Source organism: Cyprinus carpio, chromosome B14, assembly GCF_018340385.1.
Source record: "Cyprinus carpio isolate SPL01 chromosome B14, ASM1834038v1, whole genome shotgun sequence".
NCBI classification, from domain to species: domain Eukaryota; kingdom Metazoa; phylum Chordata; class Actinopteri; order Cypriniformes; family Cyprinidae; genus Cyprinus; species Cyprinus carpio.
Window position 1 is genome coordinate 10,701,975 of NC_056610.1, and position 16,239 is coordinate 10,718,213.

The following is a 16,239-nucleotide window of genomic DNA, read 5'->3' on the forward strand; positions in this document are numbered from 1 at the left end:
CCCAGTTCCGGCAGTGCGAAAACGCCAAAAAGTGGGTAGTTCCACAATTAGTTCTGGTTCTATGAAAAGGTTCCTGCGGTGCGAAAGGCCGTAATGTTCTTACTATGCTTTTGGGTCAGAAATTCAGAAAGCTCTCTAAAACTTAATTTGTGTTCCGAAGATAAACGAAGGGCTTACGGGTTCAAAACGACATGAGGGTGTGTAATTAATGACAGAATTTTCAGTTTTGGGTGAAATATCCCTTTAAGCCCTGGCCATATTAACAACATTTTGCTATTTTTTGGAGACTAAAGAGCCCATGCACATGGAGACGCGTTTAGCCGTATACGTAAAATTTTTTTAATCGTATCAGCATCCGGACAGATCCGATTTTTTGGGATCCTGAAACCGCTATTTTTTTAAACCAGGTCCTGGAGTGGCTAAAACTGAAAACAACTTTTTGTGTGTACAGCCAATCTGTATATTTTGTGCAACAATGATGTCATCACCCCGCGGCTGCATCCGAAAACTTAGGCAGGTGACTTGCTGTCTCGCTGCCGTTTTTGCACGAAGGCACCTCACGAAAGATAAACTAACAAATGTGCTTAAAATTTTATTTTTATTTTTTTGCTTAAGAGTGTGGAACCTTCTTCTCCTGCGTTCTACTGTACAGACGTGAATTTACTTTTCCTTCAGCCTGAGGTTTAATCATTACACTTTTTGGTGTGAAAGAGCTTATACATTTGCTATAAATAGAACTTCTTATATTAAAAACAATAAAGCCATGCTCATATTTAAAGAAAGTATCGCGAAAGTAACGCAAAATAATGTAATGCATTACTTTCCATAAAAAGTAACTAAGTAACGTAATGAGTTATTTTTTATGGAGTAACGCAATATCGTAATTCATTACTTTTAAAAGTAACTTTCCCCAAAAATGTTGACAATAGACCTTTTTTTTTTTTTTTTTGCACAGCACCTTTAAGTTACATAAAACAGCTAAATATAAAACATATCAATATAAACCCACTAAATAACAGTTCGTGGGACTATATACTTTAGAACTGACTATAAATATTTAAAAAACACCGAAGAACCTCTTAGTAAACATGCAAGATTGGGGTGTCCAGGATTTAAAAATCAATATATTTATAAACCTCACACTTCCTGCAGAGCCAAAGAGGTGACGCTGCAACAAAATCCCTTCAAAATAAACTCAAGAGCATTAAACTGATACAGTGGCTCCATCTGGTGGCTGCAAGCGGAACTGCAGCAGGTTATTTCCTGTGTTTTGCAGCAGTACAGGAAGTAGAAACACATTATCTCCCACATCCTGTTTTAAAACGTTGGCTGTTATAACCCTGCTTACTGAATATAGAGAGTAAAGATCCAACCCTGACAAAATGACACAAGGGTGAACCTTTCAAATTACATTTATTCAAAATGCACATCTTCATCATACAGCAAAATACACATGGCCTCCGAAATACACATCAATTATATTTCTATGCTGTTTTTAAATGGAACCTGGTTTAGTTTTACACCTAATATGGTAAAAACTACACAAATGTTCAAGTCATAATTACCAAAATGTTCATCAAACTGTGCGTAGTAGTTCTGACCTCCTCTCATCCACATTCATCTGCGCTGTACTACAAAGTTATTTTTGAGTACATTTAAAGCACATTTAAATGATATGGTTTGTGTTAGAGGCAGAGAGGAAGACCAAGTATAGAACCACATGTTTACAGGAAATACAGTATGTTTGCTGATGCATGTCTGCAGTGCTACAGGAAGTCCTCATGTGAATGAGACGCATTAACATTGAGAATTACAGTAATTGTAATATTAAATGCTCAACCAGTTCCTCTCATCGCCAGTGGATGGAAAACACTGATGCAAACACACACACACTCATTGAGTATTTATGGGTTTTTCTTCTTAATGATCAAAGGTCCGACATTATCGCCAGTTTCCTCATTGTGTTTGGTGTGTGCGCCGTCACAGTATGGAAACTGTCCAGGGAACAAACAAATACAGATAAAATTCACAACCAAATATGATTATCATTCAGAGAGTGCGATGACGTATCTGTACGCTTCCTGCAGTTTTAATGTTTAAACTTTGCATTGGTACATCTGCAGGAAGCTCTTCTAGATCACTATGGTGCTTCAGGATATGACAAACAGTGATATGAGGGTGCATAAATGACAGAAATCACAATTCTGGGGGAATTATACCATTAACCCTGTAAAGCCTAGCGTATGGAATAACGGCCAAAAAATAAAATAAAAAAATAATTTTTTAAATGGAACAATGTATTGAACCTTTAGAGAAAAGTCTGCACGTGTAATTTTTTTTAGTTGAATATCATATTTGATACATCAGGATTTGTATGGCTAATATAATATGATATAGTGAGATTACGGAGTTCACACTTGAGGAAGAAGAAAAAAAAAAAAACACCATGTTATTAATGTAATAATTTTCTTCCTTATTATTTTCTATCTTACTTTCCAATCTTAAATGAAGATACAATTAAGAAGCAAAATTACATACGTGAACATGTTACAAAACATTGTTTTTTGAAAATGTATCAAATTTAAGTGACTTTAGGCTTAAAACAAGACAATAAGTCTGCCAATGGGGTTAGAAAAATAAACTTGTTTTTCCTTTGAATTAAGTCTATTTGTTTTGGGCTTGGCAGACATATTTTTCTTGTTTTAAGCAAAACTCAGTTAACTGTAATAAAGTTTTCAGTTTTATAATTTTATATCTATGCAGGAAGATATATGTTTGTATCCTTTTTGTATATCTTTGTTACAGTGAGAAAATTAAGCAAAAACATGCATTTAGGTGAAGATGTTACTTTAATGGCTAAAAAGTAACAAACTTTTATGTAAAACAATATATATATATATATTTTTAATAAAATAATTACATAAAATGCTTATAAATATCATTTGTCACTCCTAATTATATGTCTTAGTAAGATGATATTTAAATGCTTAATTTTTTTTTTAAATTTCAACACTGTAGTTTTTAATTGTGGGTTTAAATCATGCAATCAAATGCAATACAATGATGATCAAATAAACGTTCCTCAAAAGCCTGATATCTGATATTCATATTTTAACATGATTATGAATGGATAATTGTTTTAGTCCATCAAACATTCATCTCAAAATATTTCTATCAATATAAAAGCTATATTGATGTTTATTTTTATAAAAAATCATTAAATATTTAACAGCAAAAAGAAACGTGCAAAATATCCTGAAGGGGGTTGTTTTGAAATAATACCAAAAGGCCTTTTACTTGCTAAATAAGTATAAATGAACATTCAGACAGAAGACATGTACAAGGTTGTTTATAACAGGTTTTTAAGTAAAGTTAATAATTAAGAGGCCTTAAAATGCATGTATCAAAAAAAAAAAAAAAAGGTTCAGATGATCTCCAAACAGGCCATTGGGATGAAGAATAGCCACACCATCCTATTAATATGAACTCATACACGTGATCCACTGAGGAGGCTGCACTCACCTTCTTGGACCTCCAGCAGCGGCAGTAGACGGCCTTGTTGCCGATGTCCTCCATGTCGAAGCTGTGCACTACTTTGGGGCTGTCTTTGTTGACTGACATGTTGACCCTGCCTTTGGGGCTGCTCTGTGAACTGAAGTAGCGTGTCAGCAGGTAGGTGCTCAGAGCCGCGGCCACTGCAACGGGAACGATGGTGATCAGCTGATCTGTAAATGTACACATGAGGAGGCGCTCGTTTTTGACAGGGCCGGGAGGTTCCTGCACACTACTCTACGAGCATTACTATTTTCTAGAAAAGATTTAGTTTAACCTTTGGGTCAAGCCCAGCTATGTTGAAACTGGATTTTGGACATAATAACATAGGTGGTGCCTTATAAAGTTTTCCCTAAATTCCTTTTGTTTTTCTATTTTACTCCTTTTTGGAATTTTTCTCAATTCCATTTTAATGGTTAATATAAATATTATTAATCAAAAAGCATTTCTACCTATTTGAAATCATGAAATGTGTACAAACTTAACAATTTATAACACATTGAACAAAAACTACATTTATGGCCCCATGGAATCTGTTTTTGTTTTATTTTTCCCAAATTCCATGCTTCCTGTTTTTCAGTAATTTATTGAAACTTTTAAAGTAATAGTGCTTTTCCTATATGAACTTGAAAATGGGCAAAGCACTTAGGTTCATTTCCAAGTTCAGAGAAGAGTAACCTTGAATTTGACATCTATAAAGTCATATTAAGGACTCTGATCTGTATAGCATACAAAAAACATAACTGTTAAAACATTTCACAGTATCCACCTGCCAAAAACCATACTTCATTATTAACAGTTAGTGTTTCCAAATGTTATTTGTAACAATAAAGGCTTTGTTTATTAAAGCACATTTGTTAAAATGTCTTTAAAAAACATGATTCATCATTACATGTCATTTGGAAATTGTGCCTTTATGAAAAATTAAAACATAAATTTGGTCCTCCACACCTGGAGAAGAAAAAAAAACTTACAATGTTATAACTAAAACTAATAGTAAAGTAATTTTGAAAGTGGCTCTCATTTCACAATCATATTTAACAATTATTTCACAGGTCTGAATACCGCATTACCTCAGCATTAGAAATAAGTGAATCTTCAGCTCAGAAAATAAATCTGAACACTAGTTTGTGGTCATATTCTAATTTCCCTGGTTCCGAATCATTTTTTCAAACCTATGATTTTCTATCTTCAGTATTACTCATTTGTATATTTCTACTTCACACAGCCTGATCCAATAGCACCATATTATTTCTATATTATTTTCTTGGCTTAAGAATTTGTATGAAACACACTTGGTAGTTATTAATTAACAGCTATACAACCAAAGCAATACTACAAACTCCTTTAGACAAAATAAATTTACAATCTGATATCAGTAAACCAGCAAACTCCAAACAACAGAAACACAGTCTAGTGTACAGCCTTTAAATCAAATCAATGATTTGCAAATAAATATTACATGATTCTAAGCACACATTACGCTTATACAGCTTTAAGTGCACTATAAAACACATGCAGTTCAGAATAAAAGTGGTTATTGACATTATGGTGTGTCTTTATGTGTCTGATCTTCAGTGTCATGTGAGCTAAACCCACGCAACTTAATCAGCACTAAAATACAGCCACGACCTACTGTATATCAACACAGATACAGACTGGCTAAATCCAAAGAGTCTTTCAACTCAAACTGTAAATCCTGGTCAGGTGAGAAGGATTCGCTCTGACTCTACTAATGGTAGTCCTACAGCTTTCCGCGAATCGGTTCTTTAGAACGAATCGTTTCGCAATTCTTTAACCTCATCACGTGATCACTGACATCTCGATATGACATTATAATAAAGCTAGTCTAAACTGTCATACAGTTAAGTTGTAAACGTATTTTAACACGTTTTTTATTTGTGAATGTGTGGACGAATCGTACAGACAGATTCGGTTCAAATGATTCATTTAAAAGATTCGACTCAAAATAACTATTCGTTCATCGCGGTGTTTCCAGAGATATCAAAACAATCGAGTTTGTCAGGCTCATGATGTGCCGCATAACAAATGCTGCAGAGAGACATGGCAACAGGATGCAGCTTTATTTCCTACTAAAACAGTGCATTCATTAAATATCCAAACTGCATAATCAATCAGTCCAAAAAATACCTGCAAACCTATGACCTAATAACGCGTGCGTGAAATAAGCGCCATACAACTCTTCTGTACTGTGTGCATATTAGAAAGCATAACAATGTAAAATAACATAATGTATACGTTAATCTGAAATGGAGACAATTTCCGATACACAGCATAGAATCGAACATGCTGACAAATATGTGTTTGATTCTTTACGGAATTGCTGCAATCAGCTTTATTTTAAAATAAAACACTAACATTACTCTTACCTTTAGAAACCTTGAAACCCGGTATTAACCCCGGTTTAGTCAGAGCTGAAAGCCCTGGCACTTGAGATGCCATGACGGTAGAGTTGTTTAGACTTCAAATTTAAGGGCACCACAAGGTCTGAGAGACGCTGAACCTGAGTGGCGACGTCACTGCGGATACTCTGCGTGATTGCGTCATTGGATATCTGACCAATGGCTGGAGAGCGTGACTGCTAGCTCGGATTACTGTAAACATGGGTCACAAATCCCTCTTTACTGTGCAGCAGTAAGTTTGGTAGCGAGGGTTTTTTTTATTATACACTTTTTAGCCCCGATATTTAAATGTTTCATAATATAAAATGTTACATAAATATCAAACATATAAAAGAACGTTCACTTGAACCTGACTGAAAAGATTTAAATGAACAATTTGTCCCTTAACTATGGACAACCACTATTAAATAACTTGGTATATAATACAAATAAATTAATTTTGTAATAGCCCATTTAACACAAAGCATTTCATGATACCCAGTTACACAAAACTATACTTCAATTATTCGTTCCATAATATTTCTGAATGTCACTTCAGATAATAAAAAGCTTTGTTTTCATTATATATATATAAACGATTTATCCATTAGGTGCCATTTGGAAATTTTGGTTTTATGAAATATTAAAGAAAATTGCACATGGTGCATTCAATTGTTTCCATCATTGTATGTGCTTTGGTCCTCCACATCAAATGGGGAAAAGGCTCCTATAAAAAGTTTATGTACAAGTCTCTTTCAACTTTTACTATAGTACAGTAACTGTGACAGTGGCTGTCATGAGGCTCATATTAAACAATCACTGCACATTTGTTTTGATCAAAAGAACCACCGAATGGACAAACATAAGAGATCAGAGAAATAATCCTTTTTCAACAGAGCTTTCGAAAGACTTGAGGATTAAAACCCCAAAAGGACAAAGTTCCTCTCATGCAGTTTTTACAACAAGACCTGCATCACCTGTTTAACAAACACATCAGGAAAAACCATGCAGACACAAAGCATTTCAGACTTTAGTAATCATTTTATTACACAGTTTTAATCAACACACAAAGCTCAACGAGCCTGTCAGGAAATTAAATATACAGAAGTTTGTCTGTGAGGAGTTTTTGTCCTCTCACCCAGGGACCCAATCGAGTCTGGCTTTACCATGTTAGCATCTAATTAAACAAGAGCAGGGAAAAAGAAAAAAGAAAGAAAAAAAAGCAACCTAAGAGTTACAAGGGTGGTTTGGGGGAGAGAGAGAGAAAAATAAAACAAAACAAAACCAATAAGACGCATGTTATAGAGACTGCTTTAAATAACTGGCCCGAAACCCTCCATATGGTGAATGTTTGTGATGTTGGTCATGGCTAAGGAAAGGGGTAGAGACAGTCTTTGCATTGAAAAATGGAAACAAAATATATATATAGTCATCGTTTTCAAAGTCCATTAGAATACTCCGGAGGAGAGGACAGGAGGTCCATTTTCATTTATTTAACTGCTATGATTTTAAAAGAATTCCTTATAGATTTTATACAAAAAAGATAGCCAGCATACCCCTCCCTTCTCTGCAATAAAGAAATAAAGAGAGGAAAAAAAAAACAACTTCCTGATCCAATGTACAGTTGGAAGCCCAGGAAATGGAAAAGTAAACTGTAAAAAACATATCCCTCTATGTCCAGACTATCACAAATTGCAGGGAGAAAACAAAATGATAATAATATAGCCTTCCCGTCCCAGTTCTTAAAAACAACAAGGAATGCTTTTAGAGCCATAAACATCTTCTACAGCAAAATTGATATGGACTGATCCTAAGCAGCGGGGACGTCGCAATAGCAACGGAGAAGTTAAAGCAGGAGCTGTGGAGTCGAGGTTTGCATTTGGGGAGTAAAAGGGGCTACAGTTGTAGTTTGAGTATGTACACCATGGCTGCCAGAGGGCTAAGAGTGGGGGGAGGTGCTCTTGTGAGGGGAGGCGTGGCTTAAAGCACTCCAAATGGAAACCAACAAGATCTGCTTTTTTCTTAAGCTTTTTTCTTTTTTTATCTTTTGAACGTTCAAAATCTCCCCTAACCTTAAGATGGAGAGGTGTAATTTTCTCCCATCATGATTTTAACTCCAAAACTACATTGCATACTTTTGTGTCCATTCCCGAGCTATTCTGTTGTACCTGTGAAGGAAGAGAGAGAAAAAAAAAAAAAAAAAAAAAAAAAAAACATTACCATCGCATGTAAGAAAGGCATTTGCATGACACATACGCTCTTAAAAATAAACACTCCAAAAGCAAATAAAAGAACCATTTTGGTTCACCAAAGAACCTTTCAGTGAACAGTTATTAAAAGAACCATTATTTTCCTAGTATGAAGATTTTAAACATCTAAACCTTTTTTCACTACATACAGAACCTTTTGTACAATAGAAGGATGCCACTGATACTAAAGTTTCTTCATGGAACCATAGATGCAAGTAAGGGAACTCTTTTTTTTTTTTTTTTTTTTTACTCAAACAGGTTGCAAACAACCTGTTGTTGAAAGATGTGGCAGTAAAAACTATTGGAATTAAACATTAGTGTGGAAAAGTAAAGGGCCAAAAGAACTTTGTTTTGTTTGTATGTGAAGAACAAAAAGTTATAAGAAAAACATGAACTGCCCCTTTGACACTGTCAATAGCCCTCTTCAGGTTTTAAAGGAAATTTGGAAAAAGTTGGGAATCGCCAATAATTTACAATCTATTACAAATTTACTTTTCAGTATTCTCTTGAGTTCTTACAAGCTCTAGCACTCAACCTCAATTGCTTATTCCACCCACATTTGCCAATAACACCAGTTTAAAACAATAAGAATGTAATGGGAGTCTGCTGGGATTTAATTACTTTTTCTGTTGAATTTGATTAGAATCATCCTCCAGTTCAAATTATTACACCCAGCTCATTCTGGTTTAGATAAAATGAAACACTGTTGCTTATTGAGCTATTGAAGCCTGCCTTTTGGAATTACAGCAAGCTGAAAACATTTACACTTTTGCTATGTCTCTATTTCAGACAACTTCAAAGCTCAACAACAGTAAAAGTAAATTATTCACAAAACAGGACTTCAGAGTTTGGGCGTATAAACACAACATCCCCAGGGAAGAAAGGTGACAAGTGTCAAAACAGGAAACTGCATAGACAATAACGTAGCTAATAATGCAAATGACTGCATGACAGCACCTATGGGGAAGAGCATTAGGGCAAACAGTGTGCAGTACAGATCTGGTGCAGAAGAGGACACTCACTTTTCCCTGTCAGTCTTGTAAATGCGGGCAATCTCCGGTACTAAGGGGTCGTCCGGATTGGGGTCACACAGCAGGGAGCAGATGGACAGGAGAACTGAAGGGCAAGATAAAAACATAAGAAAAAAAAAACCAACAACTTTAAAAGAACAATATACTTGTTTAAACAGCTGTCATCTTATATATCTTTTAGGCACCAAAAACCTGTTATAAGCAGCTTAACATACATGAATAAAATATAATCAATGTAGTCGGAAATTACTCTCAAAAACAAAATGTCCCTAACATAACCACTAAACGTGAATAGCTGCAAATTAATCACATGCAGATCTAGCTGCATGCATTTACATTTATAACACTGCAGTAAATTCAGAAACTCAAAACATATTCTCCAATATCTCTTTATCCTTTTGTTTGCGATTTTGAGTTTTAAACTAAAGAATGAGATTATTATTAGAAACAATTCTTATGCAGCAAATGTCATGTCAATGAGAAACCAGCAGCATCTTACACTCTCCTCTGGTGCAAAAGCGTAACATATTTCAATTTGTGTTTATTGCCATGTAAATCTTTAAAGACTACTTCATGACACATACAGACAAACATCTAAAGTAAAATTTCATATATTTAAAAAGGTAACAATTATGCATGACAACGCTACAAAAGATTTTGTTACTTTGAACGAATCTGAATAAAAAAAATAGGATTCTGGGTGCTACATTATTTAAAGCAGTTCTCACAGCACTTGAGTATTTAAACATCACATTCTAATATTTTGTCTACATGCTAAATTTTGTGGGTAACAATAAAATCCTACTACAACCCCATACATGCTACACCATGGGAAGATATAGACTTGGGCTAAGAAACAAACAAACATTTCCAGAATTAATTGCTGTAAAACAATCTTTGAAAAGGGAGGTGTACCTTTGGAGATGGTGAGTGCCGGTGACCACTGTGACCTCAGAATATCCAGACAAATGCTGCCATTGCTGTTGATATTTGGGTGATAGATTCTTGTGGTAAATGCAACCTGAGAAAGGAGCCAGACAAAAATAAGCATGCAAATCACAACCTTTACAGGCTAAAAAAAAAAAAAAAAATTACAGCCAACTCTAGAACAGTTCCTAATTACTGAAGATTGTACTCCAAACAAAAGCACTGGCTTCCTTCGAACACATTCCTTAAATTCATCAACAAGATTCCCTGCATTCTATAACTGCATATGATATACAGTCATGATAAGATGAATTATCTGAATATATGGTAGAAGAGAAAACATTTCCTTATGTCACGACAAAGAAAGTACAGGTTGGTAAACTGAGGACACAAAGTGACAAATAATTAAGCAGCTCCTGAGAATAACCAAAACATCTGAGGAGCTGTGCCTGAGTCAAACAGGTGTGGATGTTACTGACCTTTGGCGGTTTGAAGGGGTAATCTGTGGGAAAGTGTATGGTCAAGAAGAACACTCCGCCCTGGTAAGGACTGTCATTCTGTAGGGTAAACATTTAATTACCATAAATATATATATATCTCATTTCAAACACTCAAAATGTTCTATATTTACTTAATATTTCAAGACAACAATATCATGCTCCAATGGATTTTTGTAATGTTGCCATCTACTTTAGGAAACAAAATAAATACTTACTGGTCCCATTATTGTGGCCTGCCAATGAAACACTGAAACAAGACACACAAAAAAAATTGTCAGGGAAAGCCTATATCAGTCACACCATGTTCATCATGTCTTTTTACAACTCAAAGAGGTACAAATTTTTGCTTGCCAGCTTAGAATCAGTCTTGTCAGAATTAAAAGAGCCCAGAGGAATACAGTATAAAATATGATGAAGCAAATTTGGGTACAATTATGTTGTCACATTTCAGTCAAATCTCTGAGGCACTAAGTGGGTCAGATGGTTGTATGAGTCAGTTTAAGAAAATAGTGACTCTTTTGAGGGAAGCTATATATGCTATTTGTTAGTTCAAACAATCCGTCGTTTTGTGGCTGAGATTCACGCTAAATATTGATGAGCACCATCTATCACAGTACACACAGAAAACACGATCAGACCGGAAAAAGCACTTCTGACAATGTTTTTGAAGCTACTATGACATTCAGTTCCTATAAGTGCTGTATACATAAGACACCTTTAAGAGCTGATTCTATTAAACAAGGCAATAATAATAATTAAAAAAATAAAAAAAATCTCAGCAGAAAAATAGTGACAAGTTGTTAGTTGTAACTAGCTGTAACACCACAAAATACCAGTATTTCTCCTCAAACTTAACATACATACATACATATAGAGGCCTCTACTATATTTAGACTATAACCATATATTATATATGGTTGATAAAGAAGATCTGAAAAAGAAAGGACATGACGTTACCCCAGAAGAGAACTTGTTCTTTCAAACAACCAATTATATCTATAACAATTTTCTTTTTTCCAAACATGCTAGTTTATGTTATTGCATTGTTCTAAAACTTACTGAATTCCCTTAGTGTAAATTAAGGCCTACAACCAATCAATTCCAAAAAGAAATACAAAACCGTGCTAACTGAAAGAAAACAAGTTGACAAAAACCTTAAATCCTAGATTTGGTGATAATATTGAATAAAAAGAGATTTACACTAAAAAATTTGAAAAGGACAGTCATTTTTGACAGAAACACCAAATTTGTTAGGTAAAAAATTAATCAATAAAACAAAAAACGTTTTTAAAAATATGTATATCCTGAATGCACTTTAAGTTGCTTTGGATAATAGCGTCTGCTAAATGCATAAATGTAAATTAAGCACAGAAAGAGTTAAATGTTGACTGTTACGAAGCTGAAATTTCCAATGATTATCTTCAAAGTACCTGTAACTCGAATTTGAAAAATAAACTCACTAGTTTATCAAATTCATTGGTGGGCAAAGCGAGTTACTTACTGTCATCCCCTACTGGGCCCGCTGAACACTGAGCAGGTGGGTCACGGCCCAAATCATGCAGCTCCTGCAACACACCAGAACCAAAATTGCATTTTAAAACAGTTGACCTATCATGACATTAAAACCAGCAAGTAAAGCTCTGCATCACCTGTCCGGATCCCTTCCTGAAACACCTGCAGTGCACGCATGCTGACAATGAAGCACCAAAATGAAATGGAGAAACTGACACCGAAACCTAATACTCCAAATATCTGTGCATTTGATAAAGTTACAGTAAAACACGTGGAACAAACGCAATGGATGGATAATTAAGAGAATAAAGAGGTCAATATCAAACCAGACACACAACAGTCTGTGTAATGGAGTTATTGCTGCTGTAATGACATGAGAGGTTACCACTGCTTATGTAACTCTGATTTTTCCGGGTTAGTCTGTTCTACTGAAACCCAAGAGTATCGAAACGTTCAGAATTATCAGAAAAGCACAATAAGGGGTCTGCAATGTGAATATGAATGCTTTGGACCACGTTCATAACGCCAATTTGCTTGCGCCACGAGCTAACCTCAAACCTCCAAATACATAATGTGCGAGTTGGCCTATAAAGATTAAACAGATGAACTAAAGGACCAAATCTTTAGATATTGGTGAGGAGAAACAGGTATACAATTTAAACAACACAAAAACATCCTGAAAATGATTTTAAATATTAACGCGATGGTAAACTGAGGCTAGATGCCTCTACCGGAGCGGTTAGCCAGTTAACAACCCAAACCAACACGAAATAAAGAAGTATAATATAACAACACCGTACACTAATAAATTAAAAGTAAAAATACAGTAAATTGATGAAGTTGTGGTGGATATAAACGATCTTTGTTCAAGGTTTCCAAATGGGCCTTTAGCATTGGTGGCAACGAGGGGTTAGCATGCTAACACGTTATCAGGATCTCACATTAATCGTCAAGCGAACCAATTCAACCCTACTTCAATTTCAAATGACTATTTATATCCGTTTAAGATCAAAACGAGAAAAAAGAACTACAAAAGCAATGACCGAATACACATTTTATATCAGTCACACACAGTTCGACGGAGGGTCGCTAGCTATCATGCTAACCGTTAGCCGGGCCGAACCGCCGAACCGGGGTACTTTACTACACTTGTCATTCCACCAGTGCCACATTTTACACTTTGACTTCTCAATAACACCCCTTAAATCGCCTTTCTGGCGTAAATGAGGAAGGATGGTGCGTTTTCAATGCGGAATAGGGCAATGGCGCCCGTGACTTCCTTCTCTTACCTTGTGGATTCTTTTCAGAGCCATTGTTGTGCTGTTACTGCTGTCAAAAACACACAAACCCGCCTTATACTCGATTAAAACAGCGCTTCTTCAATTTCGACGCGACCAACCCCTCCGGTGTCTTAATAAGGGACGCCTTGGGGTAATAATTCAGTCGGTGTTCTGTGTGTGACGGAGCCGGTTGGTGTAATTTGAAGGCGAAACTGAAAGGTGGTGCTGGTAGCGGTTCGGTCTTCCTCCTGCAGCAGCGGCAGAGAGCAGCTACCGCATCACGCACACTGCGCTGCTCTAATCAGATCCTTCCGCCAATGGACGCAGTCGCCGGGGGCAGATTGCGCGCCGACGCCAGTTGCTAGATAGTGCGGTAGTGAATAACGAAACTGGTGTAATAGCGGTGCCAAAATGGCGGATCGCGCTCAGCGACTTCAACGCTTAATGAGCCCAAATGAAAGCCTGTGTCTGAACGCTTCCATTTCGAGGCGACAAACGAGTTTGATGATCATCTCAGTAACAGAATGGAGAGAATAAGGAGGATACAAGTATATGTCGAGATGTTTATTGCAAGTGGTGTTCATGCGACTCATATTCATATGAGCAAAACAGTTTATTAAATTTTAACATGAATGGCAATAACACATAGGCTATAACAGTTACCCTCGTTCAAAGGAAGTTTCACCAGTGCGGAGGAATATTTCACAAATTAATGGTTTATCGCGGCAAAATACGAGATTATCGTCCATAGATGAGGGAATGTGTGTATAACTAAGAACCACAGCTCTCTCTCTCTCACTCTATATATGATTTGACTTTATCTGATGCATTGTAATTATTTATTGCCTTACCTGTTTTTGTTCTCATTTCTAATATTTGATTGTCTAAACAATTAATAGCAAATATTTTTAGGCTGCTTTTGTCTGATCCTCACATAATCCTGATTACACAAATCCAAAAAGATCAAACTATCTTCCTAAAATACCTTGTTTCATTGTGATATCTTTATCCCTTTGCACAGGTTTATGCCCACTACCCCATTCAGACAATCACATTAATTGAAGAAAAAAACAAAAAAACAACAACAACAACAGGCCTTTAGGCCTGAACAGAACAGTACTGACACACTGGGTTCAAAGGAAACTGTCAATGGTACAACACAAAATAATGCTGATTATTAATGCATGACAACAAAATAAGTGCAAAATAGAGAGTGATGAAAGCATAAAATGTCAAAATGGACCAGGTGGTATATTTAAAATTTACAATGTTGTTGTAGTACCATGGTAAGGTGACTTTGATATAGAACTTGCTATTGAATGACTATCATACATTATTTACATGCAACTCTGTGGAAATTAAAAGAAAAACATTGTATTACCATGGTACATGTTCAGAAGTCCATGGTGCTGTGCCTAAAACAATGAAAATCGAGGATTGTTTTGTACTTATGTTAATGAAACAGCATTCCAAACTGGTATTTGTTCAATATTTTGATAGATAGATAGATAGATAGATAGATAGATAGATAGATAGATAGATAGATAGATAGATAGAAGAGAAGGCAGAAAACAGAAATTGGGTTGTTCTTGCAGCAATCGCAATACAGTAAGATTCTTACGCCGCCTTCTGAGTTTCTACGCCATGAAGCATTAAAAAGACTGACGTCAATAAAGCAGCAACAACGCCTGGGTGCGCGCGCGCTCTCTCATCTCGTTCTCAGGGAAGCCCCGAATCAGCCTCCGCGTGATGGCAGTATGAGGCAGTCCCTGCAAGCCAGAGCGTGGGAGTTCCTGTCTTCGCCATGTCGGGGTGGTGCTGCAACGCGCTGAGGATACCCTGAACCGACCAGAAGTCTCCCAGCCCCCCTCCTGCTTCTCCATCCATCCATCCATCTATCTGTCTATCCATCCGCCCCCACACGGCACCAGGCAGAGTCCAGCATCTCCAGCATAACAGTTTCCCCGGATCAACTGCGACACATCTTCCCCCTGACCGACGGTGGACGGAGGAGAGACGCACCAAGTGATGCGGCTTCTGCAGCCCGCGCATCCCGCAGCACCGAAGACCGCACGCTCACCCGTTAGGAGTAGGCGCACTTTCCCCGTTATCCACAACAACCCATGAGAATGTCCAGCGCAGACATCATGGGTTTAAACCCTACCGACCGCGTGATCAAATGTAAGTGCATTGTGTTGTGTACCTTTTTAATCGTACTCAGCATTTTTAAGCATGCAGCGTTATGTGCGATTGTGCATGTTTCGCGATGATTCTGTGTCTTTGATGATGCGCTATACAAAAAATCATTGATACGTCATGCATCAATGATTGATCAGTGATCAAAGGATGCTTCAGATGGTGTGTTTGTAGCCAAAAAACTCTTTCCATTAAATGAGATTGGCAACCCATTAAGGTTCCCTATATGCTCAACGATACTGATGCAGGAAAGGTATGGCAAGCCATTTTAACGTTTTCCCTAAAACTTACATTTTTAATGTTAGCAAATTGGTAACAAGTGCTTATTTATTTATTTATTTATTTATTTTTGTTTTATTTACTTGGAGCACAAGTGGCCCCTGTCTGCTTTTAGGGTGCACGATTTTAAAATTCATCTTAACCTACTTTAAGTATTATTAATTCAGTAATTTTTCAACGTCATGTATCACTGCATACATGACGTTTACAAGTAATCTATAACAATTTCAAATCACATGCTCACGAAGAAGAGGGCTTGTGTTTTCGGCTGAGTAATGTAAGTGGTTAAATGTACTTGCACATTGGCTTTT

General features: G+C 36.4%; 3 protein-coding genes across 4 annotated transcripts in view; 1 reads left to right on the forward strand and 2 right to left on the reverse strand.

Annotated features, from left to right (window-relative positions):
* Window positions 1–1,396: 1,396 nt before the first annotated feature.
* LOC109070423 (CDGSH iron-sulfur domain-containing protein 1-like) lies at window positions 1,397–6,139 on the reverse strand. Of its 2 annotated transcripts, none has more exons than XM_019087004.2 (3): window positions 5,943–6,139; window positions 3,523–3,725; window positions 1,397–1,994 (listed from the first exon to the last, which is right to left on the reverse strand). In XM_019087004.2, exons 1-3 carry the CDS (start codon window positions 6,013–6,015, stop codon window positions 1,905–1,907), a joined length of 366 nt encoding a protein of 121 aa, XP_018942549.1. In that variant the 5' UTR covers window positions 6,016–6,139; the 3' UTR covers window positions 1,397–1,904. The 2 variants fall into 2 exon arrangements, with proteins under 2 accessions (XP_018942549.1, XP_018942550.1); XM_019087005.2 differs by having other exon boundaries at window positions 3,523–3,695; window positions 5,943–6,106.
* An 836-nt stretch (window positions 6,140–6,975) lies between these two features.
* Window positions 6,976–13,739, reverse strand: ube2d2 (ubiquitin-conjugating enzyme E2D 2 (UBC4/5 homolog, yeast)). The gene is made up of 7 exons (XM_042738036.1): window positions 13,463–13,739; window positions 12,163–12,226; window positions 10,877–10,908; window positions 10,641–10,718; window positions 10,150–10,255; window positions 9,226–9,319; window positions 6,976–8,122 (listed from the first exon to the last, which is right to left on the reverse strand). Exons 1-7 carry the CDS (start codon window positions 13,484–13,486, stop codon window positions 8,077–8,079), a joined length of 444 nt encoding a protein of 147 aa, XP_042593970.1. The 5' UTR covers window positions 13,487–13,739; the 3' UTR covers window positions 6,976–8,076.
* Window positions 13,740–15,154: 1,415 nt separating this feature from the next.
* LOC109091092 (serine/threonine-protein phosphatase 2B catalytic subunit alpha isoform-like) overlaps window positions 15,155–16,239 on the forward strand; it is a 43,368-nt gene continuing 42,283 nt past the window's right edge. The window contains exon 1 of the mRNA XM_042738037.1: window positions 15,155–15,634. Coding sequence (XP_042593971.1) covers window positions 15,577–15,634 — 58 coding nt within the window. The 5' untranslated portion in view covers window positions 15,155–15,576. The remainder of the gene's footprint in view (window positions 15,635–16,239) is intronic.

Bases quoted from the DNA above. Each gene is read 5' to 3' on its own strand.
- LOC109070423 (XM_019087004.2), bottom strand. From the start codon at position 6,015: ATGGCATCTCAAGTGCCAGGGCTTTCAGCTCTGACTAAACCGGGGTTA. The intron at 3,726-5,942 runs GTAAGAGTAATG...GTACATTTACAG, and splicing joins GGGTTTCAAGGTTTCTAAAG to ATCAGCTGATCACCATCGTT. The intron at 1,995-3,522 runs GTGAGTGCAGCC...TTCCCTGGACAG, and splicing joins GCTGCTGGAGGTCCAAGAAG to TTTCCATACTGTGACGGCGC.
- ube2d2 (XM_042738036.1), bottom strand. From the start codon at position 13,486: ATGGCTCTGAAAAGAATCCACAAG. The intron at 10,909-12,162 runs GTAAGTAACTCG...GTCTTGTTTCAG, and splicing joins GGGCCCAGTAGGGGATGACA to TGTTTCATTGGCAGGCCACA. The intron at 8,123-9,225 runs GTGAGTGTCCTC...CTTCCTTCACAG, and splicing joins TACAAGACTGACAGGGAAAA to GTACAACAGAATAGCTCGGG.